The following is an 18,905-nucleotide window of genomic DNA, read 5'->3' as shown; positions in this document are numbered from 1 at the left end:
TTTGGGTAGATGCAACCTTATGAAATGATTGAGAATCCGCTCACCGTTTTTCTGGCATGTGCTGTGTCTTGCTGTTTCTTTTTTTTCCCCTCTGTATGGACACGGGGTCTCTGTTTTTCTCAGTCTAGTGAAGTCAATATTATTATTACTCTCTGTGCAGAAGTCTGGCCGGCTGCTCTACGCTGGCCAGGACAACTGGGTGCATGTCAACTGCGCTCTCTGGTCGGCTGAGGTGTTTGAGCAAGCTGATGGTGCCTTGCATCGAGTTCATTCCGCCATCATGAGAGGGCGCCACCTGGTAAGTGGTTGCAGCATTTTTAGAGCGATAGCTCTACTCCTCGGGGTACAACTTCCGATTTTGATGTGGATAGGACAGTGACCTTGAATGCCTCACAAGGCCAAACTGAACTTAACTGCGTGGTGGTATGGCCCAAACTATGGTAGTATGACCACGTGATCATGTGACTGTGACCATAAGGTACCTGACCTTGACCTTTGACTTTGACCTTGGCATTTCATTTGAGACAGTAGAGACCATGCTTAACAGAACTTTCTCTCGTATTACTAGGTTCAAGCCATGTTGAAGCCCAGCCATTTTTTTTTCTCATTGCACTAGTTCAGGGGTTCTCTAACTGGATTCCATGGAACCCAGGGGATCTGCGGGATGCTTTCATGGGTTCCATGAGCACCCGCACTGACCTGTCCCCCCTTTCCGGTACACTACTGGCGGGTGTGCCCGAAGCATACACTGTACCTTGTTTGTTAAAACTAATTTCAGAGCTAGTTCTTAGCTTGTTCCTCAATTTCGTGCCATTGGCATCGGTGCCATCCTCAGCACTCACCTTGGCAGCAGACCAAGATTCTGTGCACCACTAAAGGCTTGTTTGTCTTGACGGGAGTGCAGGTAGTGGTGGCTTGCCTGGCAACCTTGGCAGTGTGCCAAGACACAGCTGCGCCAGTGCACAAATGTTTAGAATTCCGATGATAGATGATGATTTCAGTTGCATAGTTCTGCAGTGTGTGGTTTTTGTTTAGTCTGTCCGTGCATGCGCAACGCAGGCTTTATATTCAGGTGTGCCTTCTTGCAATAAATAATGAGTGCAGTGTCCATCCACGCATGTGCATCTTCCTAATGTGAATGCGTTTCTTTGCACTGCAGTTATGTCTGAAGTTGCGCAGTTGTTGCAATTTGTGCCGAAATTTTATTCATAAATTACCATTTATACTATCTTTCAGCCCAAAAAATGTTTTTGGAATGGGAGAAAACATTTATGATGCGAAGATGCAGTAACCCAGACCTGGTGATATTTTTGAAATTTGAAGAAGCTTCTGACAAAGTATGATTTTTTGTTGTATGAGCAATGATTTGTGCGTCATGTTTCTTAATGTAAACGAATTTTTGGTAGGTTATTTGTCAATTTTGTTCTGAAGAGGAGAAATCGAGTGAATTGTTCTCACTTCTGGGCCTTTCCCTTTCCTCCCTTCCTGCCCTTGGTGAAAAAAAAAAACAGCGCTGCGAGGTGTGTGGCATCGTGGGTGCGACAGTGGGTTGCTGCGTACGTGGCTGTCCCGCCAACTTCCACTTCGGCTGTGCGCGAGCTGCTCAGGCCGTCTTCCAGGCCGACAAGAAGGTCTACTGTTCCTTCCACCAGAGCAACGTCAACCGAGAGGTGTGCATTTACTGTCCCCCTTGCATTTTCTTGCTTTCTATATTTTTTTGAAGTGCGGTAACTCTTGGAAATGGCGTTATGCGAATTTTTTCGAGGGATAAATTGAACAAAAAACGAAAGCCTTGCTGTGTAACTTAATTTCTGCCCCCCAGCCATCAAAATCTAAGGCATGCTTCATGTGTGATGTCTAAACAGTGTCCTGCAAAATAGGAGACAGATGTGTTAGACCTGTGGATCTCTGATAGGGGTCAACGGGACCTTTTCAACCCCGTAGTGACATTTCCAGTGCCCCAGAAACTCTTGCTGTTTAATGAACTGCTTTGAATTATTTCCCTGCATAATAGGATATAGTGAGGGTAATCACTGCTTATTCTGGTCTAGCACCTGAATTGAATTGCGTGTTGAGGGTCTTGTGCATTTAAAGAATAATGTTTAGAAGCATGATGGCTCCTCTGATTGTAAGATGGAAGTTAATTGGGCATAGTGGCTGTGTAGTAGCCCTTGCCAGATATTACGGTGCTTCCATTTTGTTCACATACAGATTGCATCCTTTTTTATTAGTTGTAGGAATTGGGCAGTAACAGTTACAGATTTAATTTTGAGTACTAAAGGTTTTCTGTGGCTTCCCACAAGCCACGTTAAAAGGTGATGACTACAGAATTTTCTTGTATAAGGAATGCACTTTTTTTTTTCCTAAATTTACAAATTATTTGGGGTGCGTTCATTATGCGCGGTTATACGTTAACGAAAAATTTATATTTTGACAACCAGTATAGCGATGCATTTGTTGTATGAATGTATCCATGATGGAATAGTGAGTATGGTATGTCACAGCTATTAAGAACTGAGATTTAATCTTGCCTGCCAGAAAGTGTAGTTGGAAGTAGGTATTTCTGTCGCCTCTGATGATGGTCTTTGATAGTAACTGACGTGACGAACTCTTTTGCAGGTGGTTGAAGGGGACAAGTTTTCTGTCTGTCGGGCAATCTATGTGGACCAACAGGACGTGAACTCCAAGTGGCAGAAAGCCTGGGAAGGCAGCCTTGCCAAGGAGCTCAGTGTCATTGCAGGTGATGTGACAGTGACTGACTGGCTCAATGAGCGGTTGTCTCCCCAGAAGTAGTGCATTCTCGCAGCAGCCCTTTCATGCCCACGGGACTGAAATGATTTTTACTAGCGTGCTGGCTACCGTGTTCCTCTGAAAATTTGTTCATGATAGTGTGTTTGTTGACTAGAGAGACGTTGACCTGACTCTTAGCTGTCACTTGCAGCCAGTATGCCATACTTGTTGCTAGAGGACCACAGAAGCTTTGAACCTCAAAATATTATGGAACTATGGCTGTTGTCATTTATGCTAACATGGATGATGGCATAGGTAGATAAACATCGGTTATGAAGATTGCCTCTTTGAGTGCCAACGTACACATATTTTTTGGTGTTATCACTTTTGTGAGTGACATGGTAGCTTGTAGATTCTAGCACTTGTGGGCTCACTGTTGTGGCCACGCTGTCGGAAATGACCATATGCTTGTATTTTTCTGTTTTTGAGGAATCTCGTGCTGTTCACATTAAGCTCTGTGTCTGTTCCGCGGTCTCGCGGACCATGCGTGGGTTTGAGACGTGGAATCTCAGGTTAATGTTTGAACTGAAAATGGTGACCCCCCAGTTGGTGGTGTCTGATCTTTAATATGCATACAGAGCAGTAAACATTGTTATCATCTCAAGGTTTAGACCGGCATGTCAATTACTCATAGATGTGGCTATAAGACATTGAGAAATAGACCTTTAAGGGCCTGCCCATCTGGACCACTTGAAAAGTATAGAGTAAAAAGCTGCTTTGAGGGAAAGTGTGGCACCAGATTTCCTGCTGGAACTGTTGTATGTTGTACGCAACACGAACTGCTATGTGTGTTTTATATGCTTTATTTGTTTTTACCAAGACCAAAAGCGGGCAAATAGGAGGGCAGAGAACTCAGATGGCCTCTTGTTTGTACTTTTCTCGGAGAGGATTTGTTCAAACAGGCTGGTGAAAGGGGTGATTGCAGTGTGTGGATTCTGAACTCTAATCTTTCTCTATTATGATCGTGCCAGCTTAATTTAGTGTTTTTTTTATCCTGCATTGTTATAATGTTGCATTTCGTGCGCTAATGCAGGGGCCATGACCATCGAGAGCCTGGGACACTTGACAGAGGCATCTGACCTCGAGAACATTCTTGTTCCCGTCAACTACAGGTAAAGACTAGCTGTCACTCGAAACGATGATGGCAAGCAACAGAGATCTCATGCTTGACTACACTGCTGTAGTGGGATGTCGACGTGTGACCTGTTTATTTTTCTTTTTCATAGTGGCAGCTATGTAGGCATCTTTGTGCAGCGGCAATGGTGTAGGTGTAGTATTTTGTAACCAAAAACTCTCTTTATTCCCCTGCCTGCCAATGACATTATTGCCCAGGCGGTATGGGCACTCTCGATCATGTGCGCACCATAAATGCCCACTTGTTGCAGAGGGTGTGGCCATTAAATCATCAAGTTCCTCATGTGGTTTTATGGTCCAGGTGTAGCCCTGAAGGCATGTGGAAAGTCTGCAAGCTTTATTTTTCGTTATTCTCTTCTTTTTTTAAAAAAGGTCAGATTTAGCAGTTTAGCCATTGCTTGTGAAAATGATGGGATCTGTGCGAAATCTGTGGAACAATAATATTTGCATGGTTTTTATCACGCGGCTTTTAGTTTTGGTTTGTGCTTGGACTACTGGTGTGAAGACTATGAGAGAAGGATTGATGAGAGAACTCGTACAGCTCATTTGGCCCTTCTTGTGACTGAAATGCTGCTTGCTATGTGGGCTGGTCATTGGTGGCTCAAAAAGGCTCTTCTGTGTGCATAATCCTCTGATAACTAATTTAGAGCTGTCTTATTTCGCCGTTGCTGTGTTTCAGGGCATTATGTTTTGATTTGAATATGAAGCAGGGCAGACCTTTGGACGTTTTATAATGAGCACATGTCCTAGGCTCCTGCGCAAGAGGACTCACTTGAACTTGTAGAAACACTTGGTGGTGTTGGCATGCACAGTTAATCGTTGCCAAACCTTAATTATCTGCTTAGCTCCTCCTCTCTTCCTTCCGTCCGTCACACCCACCTCCCACTTCTCCTACTGTACAGTTGTCTATGACAGTGTTGAAGGTCCAGGTGCCTGTGCCATTAGCAGCTGTTGCTGTAGGATGGAACTACTGAGAACTCTTCATCGCTTGTTTGTTGCAGGTGTCGGCGTCTGTTCTGGAGTACCCAGAATCCGAGGCAAAGAGTGGTGTATATGTGCCGGACATACGAGGTGCGCCCACCGCGCCCCCCGCCGTGCGAGGAGGACTGGGGTGTGAACGTTACCACTGTGCACGACGACCCGCCGCTGAGTGGGGCCGCCGTCCCGCTTGCGCAATGTGATAGTGTTTCAGCGAACTGTGATAGCACGGGTAGCAGCAGTGGGTTGGGTGTTTCATCGAGTGATGTCTTGCCTGCCACGCCTGCTGCCGACCTGGATGACCTCGATGCTAAGATTCTGGATGAACTTGCTCGTTGTGTTCAGAGCAGCGACAGCCAAATGGACTTTGCTGAACTCTTGGAGAACATATCAAGGTCCTGTGATGCGGCAGCCTCTTCGACGAGGAGCTCTGCTGGCAGCAGCAGCAGTGGTGGCGGTGGTGGTGGTGGCAGCAGTGGCATTACTGCCCCAACAAGCAGTGTACATAACGGTAGTGGCAGTGAACTCGCAGAAGTGGCAACAACTGTGACCCCTCCCGTGGTGGCTGACCCATCAGTGGCGGTACACCAGGACAATGTGGCAGGGAGTGACGGTAATGCGGCGAAATGTGAGCCAGTGGCTGCTGTCCCTGTCCCCTGTGGCGCTGGGGGCCAGGACCAGCAGCAAGACGGTGCCAAAGGGATCGTTGGGGCCCATCCTGCAACAGCTGCGGCGCATTCCTCAGGGGCCCTCGTCGCAGCACAGGGTGATGGCGAGCAGGTCAGTGGTAGCAGTGGTGCAACGTCAGCGACTCCAAAGTGTGTGGCGAAACCTGCGAGGCAGCAACAGAGTGTGTGCGGGTGCACCTGTGAAAACCGGACAGCAATCAAGACTGTGGCCAGTAAAGTTGCCACGACACCCAGCCGGGCACGGTCGCGGCCCGCCGTGTCACCCAAGACCATCCTGCCCAAGGTACCGGGCTCCCAGGGCTGCCAGAGGCCAAGGCCTGCTTCCTGCCAGCAGCTGCACCAGCACCAGCATCATCATCACCACCAACAGCACCAGCAGCAGCAGCAGCATCACCATCACCACCACCATCAGCAACAGCACCAGCAGCGTCCAGCCTCCATGGTACCACCACCCACCCTGCAGGCCACGCAGTCCCCGTGCCTGGGCATTCCCCCTGTCGCTGCCACACAGCCCCTCGTCAGCTACTCTCCTTATGCATACAACTTTCCCGTGATCAACCAGTTCCCGTCCACCATCAACATGACAAGTGTAAGCTGTGACAAGTTTGAGGTGTACGAAGTGCCCGGTGGTACCATCATCATTCCCCGGCAGCACTACCGGCTTGAAAACTGTGTCTCAACACTAAGCATGGCAACTGGGGCGCAGGTGGCCTACCTGGGCTCACTGCCCCTTGTGGCATCTCCCTTTGTGCAGCCAGCGGCACCACCACCACTCGCCCTCATCGGCGGCCTAGGAGGCCAGGCAGCCCCCGTGATGCCACTTGCATTGCAGTCTCCTGGTGTGTGCAGTCAAATGCCCCTTGTCGCCGGCAGTGGGCTTGTAGCCAACACTGGTGTCGTGGCTCCTGGTGTAGCTGCAGCGGGGCTTGTAACATCTGTCACCAGCCAGACCTCCGTTGTGAACAGCGGCCCATCATCGGGCCCCCGTTCCTGTTCATCGTCCAAGCGTGTTCCCTGCTACGCAAATGCCCACCGAAAGATGCTCGCCCAGAAGCAGTGTGCCAAGGCGGTCATGATGAGAAACCGGATTCTGCAGTCGGGGCGGCAGGCAGCGAAGACCATAGTGGCCCAGAGCCAGACATTCGTAGCACGGAAGCAATGCACAAAGTGTGTGGTCCTGCCTTCACGCACAGCGACTGCCCCACCTGCAGCTGTGGTCTCTGCCAGTGAGGCCACAAAAATTGCACCGACAACTTCCTGCTCCCCACAGGTGCCCACCCTGGCAAGTTCAACATCATTACCATCCCCCCTTCCACCTGCGCCAACTACGGCACCGCCACGCAGTGTCCCATCCCCCGAGGTCTACCCCGAGCCGGACTCATCGACGGAGTTCCTCAGTGGACCGGGACGCGTGTCGCCGGTTCTTCTGCCCCCTCCACAGCCGCCCTTTAGCCCAAGCCCACAGGAGAGCCCACGTGGTGCGGGCGACTCTGGTGCTCTCGGGGCAGAGTCCATCTTTGCGCTGCTCCAGAAGGCGGCCCAGCGCATTTTACAAGACGGCTGGCCCGCAGACACTGATCCTGAGCCATGCCCTCCAACCTCTTCGACGGCGGTGCTTCCAGAAAGCAAGGAGCCTGTGCACAGTACGGTGGGGGCGCTACCGCCAACGCTGCCGCTGCAGGAGGAGACGCGGATGTCGTTCTTTGACAGGCCCTACATTGTCTACGAAATCACCAGTGAAGATGGCTTTCTGCACTCATCACCTGACGCGCATGGTATGCATTCTTTCGCTTTCTGTTTTCTTTTTTCGTAGTGTTTGGCTTCTTTGTTTCTCTCGCGCTTGATTTGTACTGTGCCCTCTTTTTGCTGGTTGACGGTTATGTATGAGTCTAGCTGTAGCTGTGCTTTGTGAACTGAGGGTGATCCAGCGACTCATGAAATGTTAAGAACTTGCTTTAATTCAGACTCCTTGGACCTGGGCTTTGTATGTGGGACATTTATCATGGGGTCGTTTTCGTTTGTGAGACACAACTGCTGCTACAAGAAGGGAACCAAATTGATTGATGGGAGCACAAGTTACCTCTCATATGTGTCCTTGCCTCCATTTTCATAGCTATGCAAAAAAGCATGCTAATTTGATTTGCATAAATAGTGATCTTTCCTCACCATTAGTTTTGCAGTTTAGAAAAGGTAGTCGACTTATGCCTTCTCAGCAAGGAGAGCATACTATGTTTATACAAATATAATACGAGAGGGGAGTTTACATATTGAGGAAAATAAAGGAACTAATATGATCATAACACTAGCTTAAACTGTGCAGGGCACCATAATTGAGGACTAAGCGCTGACACAGTGTTGTGTTTCGTGGTGTCAGCGTTAAGAGAGAGGCTTCACAAACATGCATGACAAGGTGTGTTCTTATCGTGGCTTGGAATGCAACACAAGGTGCATTGCAAAGTAAATGATTTGAGGTTAGCAACTATCTGGATTCCTCTTTTATTCTTTGTTGGCTGTTTTGGGAACAGCACAAACTAGGTCATGTGGTCGGCATGCATTTTTATCTGAAGCCTTTGCAACTTTTGGCATCATGTTGCTATAAAAAGAAAGTTGAGAAGCTTGGCAAGTACAAAATAATTTTCTAGCATTTTAATATGTATCAAAACGCATTTGTGAGCAACTTTTTAACAAGACTGTTCTTTACTGATTGTTGGCATTTCTCTGTATTTCTGTAGAGGCATGGCGGTACCTTTTTGAGAAGCTTCAGGATGCCCGTGCTGGTGCCAACATGCCACCTTTGACCAATGATGGTGAGCAGATGCTGTCGCCTTCTTTATTTTTCACCCGCAGCATTTGTTCTCTTCTTGGCTGTTGACGCCTTCAGCACTGTTTTGGTGTTATCAATATTTAAAAGTGATGTTTCAAAGTGACGAGATGTAAAAACTTAGTGCACTGTGCAATCTCTGGAGCGCTAGCATGATTTTCACTCAGCTGCATTGTGTGCATGGTCTTTCTTGTTACTTGCCCAGCCAAGGACGGCTGATGAGGTTACCCGACCTCCTTTGAAGCTTTAAATGTTAACGATTTATAAATCTTGTTTTTGCTTACAATACTAGTTAGAAGGAATTAACTCTTTAAGCTTCCTACACCGTCATATTTTTTCACTTAGTTGTAAAAATCTTCAGAAAACAATTTCTCACACCTTGAGCTTGGCGCATGATAGCCTTAGTTGCCTATGCGCTATTAAACCCAACGCAACACAACACACTCTTGTTACTGTTAACCTTCACAGTCCTGAAGAAAAAAATAACAAAAATTTAGTTCGGCTAACACAGCCAACATATAGTTCGTAGCTTTGTTGCCTGGTGTCAGTATGTATGGATTTCTGAAAAAACAAAAAGCCTTCTTAAGTGGACACTAGAGGGGAATACTGAATAAAGCCAGATTAATGGACTCGTACTGTGAGACACCAAATATGTGCTTTTTACCAAGAACACAGCTGTGATAAGCCAGCATGAGAGAGAAAAGTGTGAGAGTTTCAAAACACACCACAGTACTCGCTTGGGCTGGTTGGTTTGCTGTAGATTTAGTGAAAGAACAGGGACAGTGGACACACAACACAGGCGCTAACAACAGTTCTTCATTGAAAGGCGGGCAATCAGGTGCTGCCCAGAACACCTGGCTAGGAAGTTAAGTTACAACTGAGAGGAGTGTCAGAAATGTGAGAACTCAGTTTCTTTCATTGTACTCGAAGAAGAAGCGTTTAGTCAGCACCTACATTGTGTGGCCACTGTCCCTGTCTTTTATGATGTTGTTAAGCTAGCACTGTTGTCTTTTCTTTTTTTCTGTGCTGCAAGTTGGCCCTGTAAGCATGCATCGTTACTCACGCTTTTGTTGTTTCCTGTGCATTCCAGATGTGGATGGCTTTGCCATGATGGGCCTGACACACAAGGCTGTCGTCTACCTTACGGAACAGCTTCGAGGAGCTGACAACTGCGAAAACTACATCTTCCAGTACCACAAGCGAAACAGCACAAAGGCAAGTTGCTCGAGCTTCAGGTGCACATGCAGTGGCCAAGCAGTTCTCTGCTTCAGTCTGCCCAGCTGTGACTGTCCTAAAAAACAGGCTCTGTTTTCGCCTTGAGAAGGTGCACTTTTTGGTCATTGGCACAGGTAATGCGCAGATTACGGAGTGGCGATGAGGGGTACACATCGTGATGCACGAGCTCAGACCTGCTCGTTGATTTTTGCCATGGTGTGGGATGTCCAAGGCTTTTTCAAGCACAGGCCAGGTTTCAGGGTTATCGAATTTTTTCGTTAAGTGGTGGTAAACACGTGGCACCTATTGAAGCATATTGTGAGATTTGAGAAATCTTTGGCTCTGCCATTATTTTGAGATATGCGAGTTTGAAATAGAGCTCACCATGAAAATACCAAAGCTGTCCGGAAGTACCCTTTCCAGAAAGTGGAATACTGCAGAGTTTTCCTTACATTTCTAAATTTAGTGGCAATTTTAAAACTCCATAGCTCGACTTCTATGATAAGTAGATGGATAATTTTACCGTTATTGCATTCCTTGAAGTTGAGACAAATCAATGGCTTGTATTTCAGGAAGTTCCCCTCAGCAAAATTTCTGCAAATCTCTTAGCAAAAACTTACATAACATATTTATGTAAGTGCACAAGGACTTGCTTTACATGAAATTAAATGACATATTTAGAATCGGCTCACAAAAATATGTGTTCCTTGAAGATTCAGAATTGTGATTTCATTAATAAAAAATATTTTTCATACCAGCCTCCTCCCTAAAACAAGCAAATAAATTTGAAATGGAGTTGTATAAGGCTGTAAAAAAGATCTTACTTCCTGTTGTGGTACCAAATGGCTTGCTGATGCACTTGCCCCAACTTCCTGTTCACATCAGTAAGCGCCATTTGACTCAGACTAATAAATGTCCTGTCTCCACCTTTGATCCTCCAGCTCCCAGAAAACCCGTCGGGCTGTGCCCGCCTAGAGGGCTTCAGGTCACGGGGCCACCACGACATGTTCAAGTTCCTGGCATCGGCGCACCGGTCACCGCCGAGCTACGATCCGAGCAATGACAACGGCGATGAAGTGGAGGTGTTGCACAAGTCTTCCCGGCGACTGACCAGCCTGGACCTGCCCATGGCCATGCGCTTCCGACACCTCAAGAACACCGCCAAGGAAGCCGTCGGAGTGTACAGGTGATCAAAGGGCCGAGCTTGTGTGTTAATCTTTCAAGCCTCTTGCACCCCAGAGACTCGGAGAGGGTTAGTTGCTGAGTGTCGTGAAAACGCAAAAAAAAAATGGAAGCCCCTTGTTTGCTTGTGTAATCCTTTAATACTGCACACTTCAAGGAGTTCATTGAAATAATCATCTGTGCGCGGTAACAACCCCTCCCATTATGTAATACCCCAACATGGGGCATTTGAGGTATAACTACATGAATCGTTAGTAAATAAATAAATGAAGAACTTGTCTGTGCTGTGAAACAAAGTTGGACAGAAGAGACATGCAACAGTGATGAGTGGCGTGTGGTGACTTTTTAATGGGCTACAGCAGCAAATATTATCCGAAAGGGCAACTATCGAGCCTTTTCATGTGCCATGTTATCCTTGCGAAATCCGATTGCACAACACTGTGCAAATACAGTTAAAAGTCAAAGCATAGAAAGAGCGATCGATTAAAGTGTTTAATGATGGAGTCCAGTCTTCCACGCGTCGCAGAAAACAAGTAACTGATTAAAATTACAGTTATACTTCATCTGAAATGTAACTGATTTCAGTGGTCAGTTACAGCCCTTGAAAAGTAGTCGAGCGATTACAGAGTCGGTATTTTTTCCGTGTTTCCTTGTGAACACATCAGCAGTGACACTGAAGAGCATCTCAGTGCATGTGCCAGAGGGAAGTGGATTGCTTTAACTAATGAAGACCTTGCACTTAAAGTTATGCTAAGCACCGCGCTTCGCTGTTCGCACTCTGAGGGCACAAAGCTCAAGCTCACTAAACATGACATTTCGTTGTGCCGTTCTGGTGAAATGTGAAGCGCTAAGTGTGGAACACGAAGGTAGTCCAATGCAATCCTCTAGGGCTTGCATGTGTGGACATCCTCGTTCACGCGGCTTTGCCACAGCCCATCTGTTGTAGCTCTGATGCGAGGCATTACTGTGCTGCGGCAGTGTTTGCCACAGAGCTCATATTCTCCACACCACTGGTTACATATCGTTTTTTGGGGGGGAAAAAATTAACAGATTACGAGTAATCAGTTACTGAAAAAAATAATTGAAATGTACTGAGAATGTTATGCTCTACAAAAAGTAATCAATGCATTACAAAATTCTAAGAAATCGTAATATATTACAACTAATCAGTTACTTCTAACGGGTTACATACAATTCTGATGGAGTCACACCGGTATTTTCTGAACTAGATATTGGACATGTCGTGCAATTGAACCGCAGAGAGGAGCAGTTGTGGGCGATGCAAGAGGACTATGGGATTGACGTTTGATATATGTGAGGCATAGTTTTGTTGTGAGATTAATCTAAATTTTGTGCCTTCTGCTTGCTACCTTCATATTGATGGAAGCGATAGAAGCTATGTGGCTGGTGTTATGCACAGTTGTGGTTGGTAGCTTTGCTTTCATTCTTATTTTTCTTTGCTTCTTTGTTGTTTTTCAACTAGGTCTAACATCCATGGCAGAGGGCTGTACTGCAAGCGTAACATAGATGGAGGAGAGATGATAATTGAGTACGCTGGTGAAGTGATCAGGGCAGCACTCACTGACAAGAGGGAGAAGTACTACGAGAGCAAGGTGAGTGACAGTGCACCTTTTAGTGGGTGCTCTGTCTGCACCACTTTTCACCTCTTGCCAGAAAAATAGCATGGTGTGCTAAGGTGGAAAAATTTGCAGTTTGATGTGTCACTGACTATATCAGGTGTTGCTACATTGAATGAATTTTCAGTCTCAGAGTGCGCCAGTGTAGGGCTGAAAAACTTTTGTGAGTGTTAGTGTATGCACTTTGTCTGCGAATCTAATAATTCCATTGCCGAGCCTCTTTGTAGGAATGGCTGAAGTGAGATTTGCTGTCATCTGGTGTTTGCGCTGTTAAAGAAAGTATGGAGTCCCCGGCCTTATGATTAAAGTTTGCAGCTTAACGAAATTCTTTGCTTAATTTGCAACTGATTACATTTTGGTTCATTGCTGTGTGCTGTCGTTAATTGTGATGTCGGCAGTAGTCGAGTGCAGTCATGCAAAGTTGTCAGAGTTGGTACTATAATTGTGTTTATTGCTTGCAGGGGATTGGCTGTTACATGTTCCGCATTGACGACCATGAGGTTGTTGATGCCACAATGCATGGCAATGCTGCTAGGTTCATCAACCACTCTTGTGAGGTATGTGTGCACGTCTCGCTTTGTCATCATAGTGCAGTAGAATCTAGGTGATATGAACCGCAAGAGGCCATGAACAATATTCGTATAATTAAAAAATGAGCAAGATTCAAACGTTGAAGCACGAGAAAAGCATTTCTTCAAATCTGTTTTCGGCTGACTGGATTTACTTATGGCTGTGTGACACCGCTCAGTGCTTGCGGTGCGTACTGTGCAGCTGGTGATCGTAATGTCGCCAATGTGTGGGCCGCACGCCAGTGCTTAGTGCTTGCTGTGCGTATATACTACGTGACTGACAATCATGTCATCAGCGATGCGCTCACTGTGCCCCCGCTTAGCACTCTTGAATACTGCACGACTGATTAGTAGAGTGCTTAGCGCTCAATGGTGCGGTTGCGGCTCTTGGATTCGCATCATCTGTAGTGGCATGGGAGAGTGTTAGGAAATTTCTGAACACTGTAGACTGCACTTCAGCCAGGATGTTTTGCGAATTTTGTATCATCTGTGATTGTATCATTGAGATAATACTGTATGCTAAGCTTGGTAACCATGATGAATTGTCCTCTGCATGTGGATATATTGGCAGCATAATAACCGTGTCACACTGCAACGCAAGCATAATTTGCAGTGAATGGAAATTCACAGTAGATAAATGATAATTCATTTTCTGCCACACGAAAAAAAAAATTTAGGTGCCATTTCATGAAAGAAAGCAGTATTTTCCATTGAGCAAATCATCTTGCTGGCAGTCTTATTCGTTCATTAAAAATGCGGAAATGGATCAAAAGCAGAAGTTATGGTCAATTACCTTACACCTGCCAGACACCTGTGATGCCATGCTAGCAGGTACAAAGTAGACTATGACATAATGACAGTAAGTAGACTATGACATAATGACAGTATGCTGGTGCCATTGCTTGGAGGAGCTCCTTTGAGAGGTGCTTACTACCCTTCTTTCTTGAGCTAGCAGCTTTGTTTTGTGGTTGTAATTTGGCTACATAAATGGTCTGTTTTAAGTTTTTTGCACCTTGACGGCCAAAGTGGCATCTTTTATGTGTAACAAAATGCTTGCTAAATTGCACGTAGCAGGAACTGCATTCTTCAGTGTTTTTTGTACAGCTTTACTGCTGATTTGAGGTATAGATGATGTTCGTGGCTTTTATTGATCGCTAGGAGCTGACGAACTGCTTCATTCTTCATCTTCGTTTCTTCCACACAGCCCAACTGTTACTCGAAGGTGATTACCGTGGACAACAAGAAACACATTGTGATATTTGCGCTGAGAAGGTGAGTGTGGAATTGTGGACTTGAGGGATGGATATGGGCTGTGCTATGGCTGTGCGCAAGCTGCTGTAACCTATCCACATTATTTTTCTGTCTCAATAAAATGTGGCAGCCTCGTCGGAGGTGCAGCTGGAGGTCAGTCGATTTGGGAGATTTAAATCCCAAACCTTGACCCATATTCTGGAAGTATTTATGGTTAAAGTGTTTAGTTGGACTAATTGGTGCGGTTTTCCCAGGTTGATAAGACAGAGACAGGACAAGCGTTTGTCCTGTCTTTTACATCATGTTTGCACCTTATAATCGGCTAGTAACCATGAATTTAGGGTGTTTGTGTAAATGCGCATGTGAGTGTGTCCTCTTGCTCCAAAAAAGTGAATGCTACCATTGTCTCGAATCACATTAGTTGCGTACAAGCTCCTACCGACTTAAAATAAAACACAACCTTCTGTTTCTGATTTCAAATGTTTTCTTTGCAAGTGCAGTCACGCAGGCGTCACTTTTTCATTTGGGCTCCAAGAAATTAGTTGGACAGGTGTGAACATGCCACATTAATGGACACTTTCAGAATATGGGCCTTTGTGACAGGATCATGCTCATGACTAGGGTGGTTGTCATGATAGCTGAGGTTCCAGCCAATAGCTGAATATTCGAATGCACAAACAGTTTGAAATGTTCAAACCCCAGTCTGCTTGTACCAGGCATGGTTTCTGCGATGTAGCAGTGTTTTTGTGAGACACAGTAAAGATGGCATTACAACAAAGATTTTTTATTTTGTTGCTTTGTAATATTTCTGCACTTCTCAATGCACTTGTAAAGGTGACATGCTTTTTAAGCTCGTGCAGGGCTTTTCCCAAGCAAGAAATGGGCTGAGTGCTCGTGATATACCATGAAAACCCGTGTATAATACGGACCTACATATAAAGTGAGATGCAGTTCGGGGATAGAAAAAAAATGAAAAAAAAGTTTTCATCCACATTTAATGCAAGTGAGGAAAGCTGACCGAAGGCACTTATTTGCATTGCATATTGCGCTTGACCCAGCAACTTGTTGGACACTCACAAGGTCTACACACTGTGCGTTGTTGAAATGGGGCACACATCTTCATGTGCCTGGTGCTGGCCCGCTCCCCATGTCGCGGCAACATGCTGATCAGAAAATTGACTGTCCTGCTTTCGGTAGCGTGGGTGTCGCGTGGTAAGCGTGGTGAAGTAGCGTTGAAATTAAAACCATCGAAACTGTCAACCGACGCCACTGCTAGATAACGCTTCCTCTCGTCGGAAGCCTGATGGTGATAACGCTGAATAGTAACGAGACTGGAACTGTGAATTTGTCCTGAAAATTGCTGGAATCCACTTATAAGACGATAAGGAAATTTGGCATGCTAAAATCTGGAAAAAAAACGTCGTATTATACGCAGGTTTCTATAGTAGTTTCACTTTGATACGAGTTGTATTTTCATCAAAGCTGGGGGCGGGAGACATTGTGGCAAGAGCACGATGGTGCTGTAATTTCTGGAACATACTCTGCACCCATTGTCTCTACATTTTCCTCAATGGTCAGGTGTGCGGCCTTTGCATAAAAAGTTATTGGCACGTGCTTACTGTTTTGCTAACACAGAAATAGTCTGTCATTGTCGCTCATCATTTTTTATTTTTATTTATTTTCTATTTGCAACGAACCCCGCTTTTGCCTGGACCAAGCCCCTGTGAAGTTGCACAGTTTGACTCCAACTGTTTCACATGTTCAGCCACTTGGCTTGAAAGATGTGGAGAATGCTTTTCTTTTTGAGAGCATCGTGACCGGAGTGAAACAGCCAGCAGCACACTGTAATGGCCGCTCGTGTTATCAGTAAAAACTGCACACGTGCATTGTGAAAGTCCGGTGCTGATGTTTAGCCATCTACTTTATTTCCGTCGTAAGGAAAAGACACACCTACTCAACGCCACCTTTAATCCACCTCGGCCCATCTTCACCCTCCAGAAAAATTCTGTCGCGTGTGTGAAGCCTCGGCATAGAATATAAGCATTCAGTTGAGCAAAAGCGTCAAAGTAATCACCGAGGGTAAATCCAACTGCATTTTCAGAACTGTCGCATTGGGTGTCTTATCGCCCCATTTTTTTTTCTCTCTCTCTCTCTGTTCTTTTCCACCAGCATTCTCAAAGGAGAGGAGCTGACGTATGACTATAAGTTCCCCATCGAAGACGTCAAGATTCCCTGCTCGTGCGGCTCCCGAAGGTGCCGCAAGTTTCTGAACTGAATGGGCACGTGCGCAGTGCGACGAAGAGCTCCTTCACAGCAGTGCCCATGTCCCCTGCATCGAGCTTACTACCAGTTGTTGCGGGACGTGTACATAGGCTTTTAGCTCGACAGTCTTTTGTTTCTGTCTGTAACCTCACCATCTCTCTTGTTGTGCTCCTTCCCACCCTCACACCTGTCCACTGTCAGCTATGGTGTATTATTATTATTGTCATCATAATTATTATCATTGTCATTACCCTTCACTTTTATTCTGCCTATCCCTCCATCACCACTGATCCCCCAACATGTACGTAGAGTACTTGTGTGCCATGACTGAATGGTTGCGTGCATTTTTTAATTTGTTTTGTGAAATGCGAACAAGATTTTTTAGATTTAGCAAACTTTATAGGAGATGAATGGGCACCTGTGTAGCTGATAAACAAGCATGCTTTTTGGTACCTTGTGTAAAAAAAACAACATAGAATCAAGAGTAAGGAAGAACACAAATTATTGAAGCAAAGATAAGAGTGAGCTACAGATAGATAATAACTGAGGCCTTGTGCCTGAAAGATATTTTTCTGGTCGGCAGATGTGCGAGATATGCACACGTGTCTTGTTTCTTTGATTCGACGAGAGAAAAAATGCAAGATGGAGAATGATGTTACACGATACCTGAAAGTGCCTTGAGTGGTTTTTACGGGTGCCAACTGTGATCCTTGGGAGTCAACCTGTACATAAAATAGAAGTTTTAGCTGTAATTACCACTGTCAAGGAGAGCACGAAATAACAACATCATTTGTAATAAATTTCGAAAGTTACTACAACTGTTAGAGCAGCAGTGAAATGAGAAGATATGCACAATTATAAATATCTCATCATATATTATATATATTATATATATATGTATATCAGTTGTTGTGTTCAGAATCTTTGCAATTATGTGTACCGATAATGTCACTATTGCATGTGTTTGCAAGCACTCCTGTTCTGTCGAGTCATTTGGCGAGGGCTTGTGGGATGCGCCCACCCCCGTCTCGCCATCGTTTTGTCGTCACCTGGGAGCAAAATTTCGCATGAACAATTGCGTAGCCTGTTTTTAGATTTACTGTGCATGTTGACGCTGCACCGTGCTGCTGAGGCTATGCCGACAATACACACACAATGTTGTACAGAATGTTGCTAGAATGCTCTTTTTTTTTGTCCTCAAGCGAAAGTTGTGATGCGTCCGTTAGCTCGTGTGACGTTTAGGATGCGGCTATTATGGCCAGCACATTTTAGGATTAGTAAAACTGATTGAAACTGTAAATACAACGACACATAAAGATGTTTGTTTTCTGATTTGTCTGGCTGTGTTTTGACTCCAGGGTTGTGTGGTATCCACAACCTGTGTGGAAATTGAAACTGCGGATGTGAAGCTGCACCTGTATGCCTTTATGTCACTGAGAATGTGTTCTCCGGCTATCATTTTATTAATAACGTCACTTTCAGCAGGCTATAAATTTGCTGGTATGTTGCAAATGGATGTGGGAATAGAAACTTATGGACACTGAGAGTACGTGTCAATGTTACTTCGATGCCGGGCATTGGCACAATCGTCGTTGAAGAACCAGGAAGAAAATCGAGGCGACCAGCTTCCTGTAAATTGAGGGTGCATCATTATTGGCCCCGTTCAGCATAATGACATTCTTGCTGCTGTTGCACCGTGTTAGGTGCATACGAAGGAGTGGTGCAACATCACTTTGAACACCGACATAGCTAATGTCACAGTGTCCAGCATTGCTCACAGATGAAAAGAAAATGTGCAGCGTGGAATGGCACTGCAGGGCATTTACCTGCCGAACTCATTTTCGGTTAGCCCTGACGTGTGTAAACGACGGCCTGTCTAGTCTATCCCAGCAATTTTCAGAAAAATGCGCGAACTGCGAACTTAGGGCCACCTTGGACCACATACTATGGGAATGTCCTCATGCTCCCCGGGAGGGACGAGGTATTAACACAAAAGATCAATGGGAGACCTTACTACTGAGCTTTGACCCGGCGACTCAGTTACAACTCGTCCGACTGGCCGAAGCCGCCGCTGAGAGTCAAGGCCTTTCGGCCGTTGTCTAGGCGGGTAGCCCTCTGGCTACCCTCTTTCTGTTGGATATTAAAAGTTTTCCTATCCTATCCTATCTAATCTCCCCACCTAATGGTATAGGTGCTGCTGATATGAATGGGAACGAAGCATTCAGTTAGTGATCACTCCTTAATTATTAGTGACAAGTGCACATTTTCCTGTTTTTCTAAATAGTTTTCATTTTGGCGTGTGGTATCCAAAAATCATTTTAAACTTTGTGGAGAAGTAACCAAAAATAGTGTTTTTTTTTTTTGTGCAAACTGGCTA

The 18,905-nt window shown here is 45.5% G+C and overlaps 1 protein-coding gene across 2 annotated transcripts in view; it reads left to right on the top strand.

Annotated features, from left to right (window-relative positions):
• Window positions 1-17,860, top strand: part of LOC144136647 (histone-lysine N-methyltransferase 2B-like) — a 68,811-nt gene extending 50,951 nt beyond the window's left edge. For both annotated transcript variants that reach the window (XM_077669159.1, XM_077669160.1), the window contains exons 23-34: window positions 161-298; window positions 1,512-1,670; window positions 2,620-2,740; window positions 3,824-3,902; window positions 4,926-7,366; window positions 8,324-8,398; window positions 9,503-9,627; window positions 10,569-10,813; window positions 12,293-12,422; window positions 12,908-13,003; window positions 14,220-14,287; window positions 16,436-17,860. In XM_077669159.1, coding sequence (XP_077525285.1) covers window positions 161-298; window positions 1,512-1,670; window positions 2,620-2,740; window positions 3,824-3,902; window positions 4,926-7,366; window positions 8,324-8,398; window positions 9,503-9,627; window positions 10,569-10,813; window positions 12,293-12,422; window positions 12,908-13,003; window positions 14,220-14,287; window positions 16,436-16,541 — 3,783 coding nt within the window. In that variant the 3' untranslated portion in view covers window positions 16,542-17,860. The remainder of the gene's footprint in view (window positions 1-160; window positions 299-1,511; window positions 1,671-2,619; window positions 2,741-3,823; window positions 3,903-4,925; window positions 7,367-8,323; window positions 8,399-9,502; window positions 9,628-10,568; window positions 10,814-12,292; window positions 12,423-12,907; window positions 13,004-14,219; window positions 14,288-16,435) is intronic.
• Window positions 17,861-18,905: the final 1,045 nt, after the last annotated feature.

This window comes from Amblyomma americanum, chromosome 6 (assembly GCF_052857255.1).
Source record: "Amblyomma americanum isolate KBUSLIRL-KWMA chromosome 6, ASM5285725v1, whole genome shotgun sequence".
NCBI lineage: Eukaryota > Metazoa > Arthropoda > Arachnida > Ixodida > Ixodidae > Amblyomma > Amblyomma americanum.
This window is presented reverse-complemented; position numbering and strand designations above follow the sequence as displayed.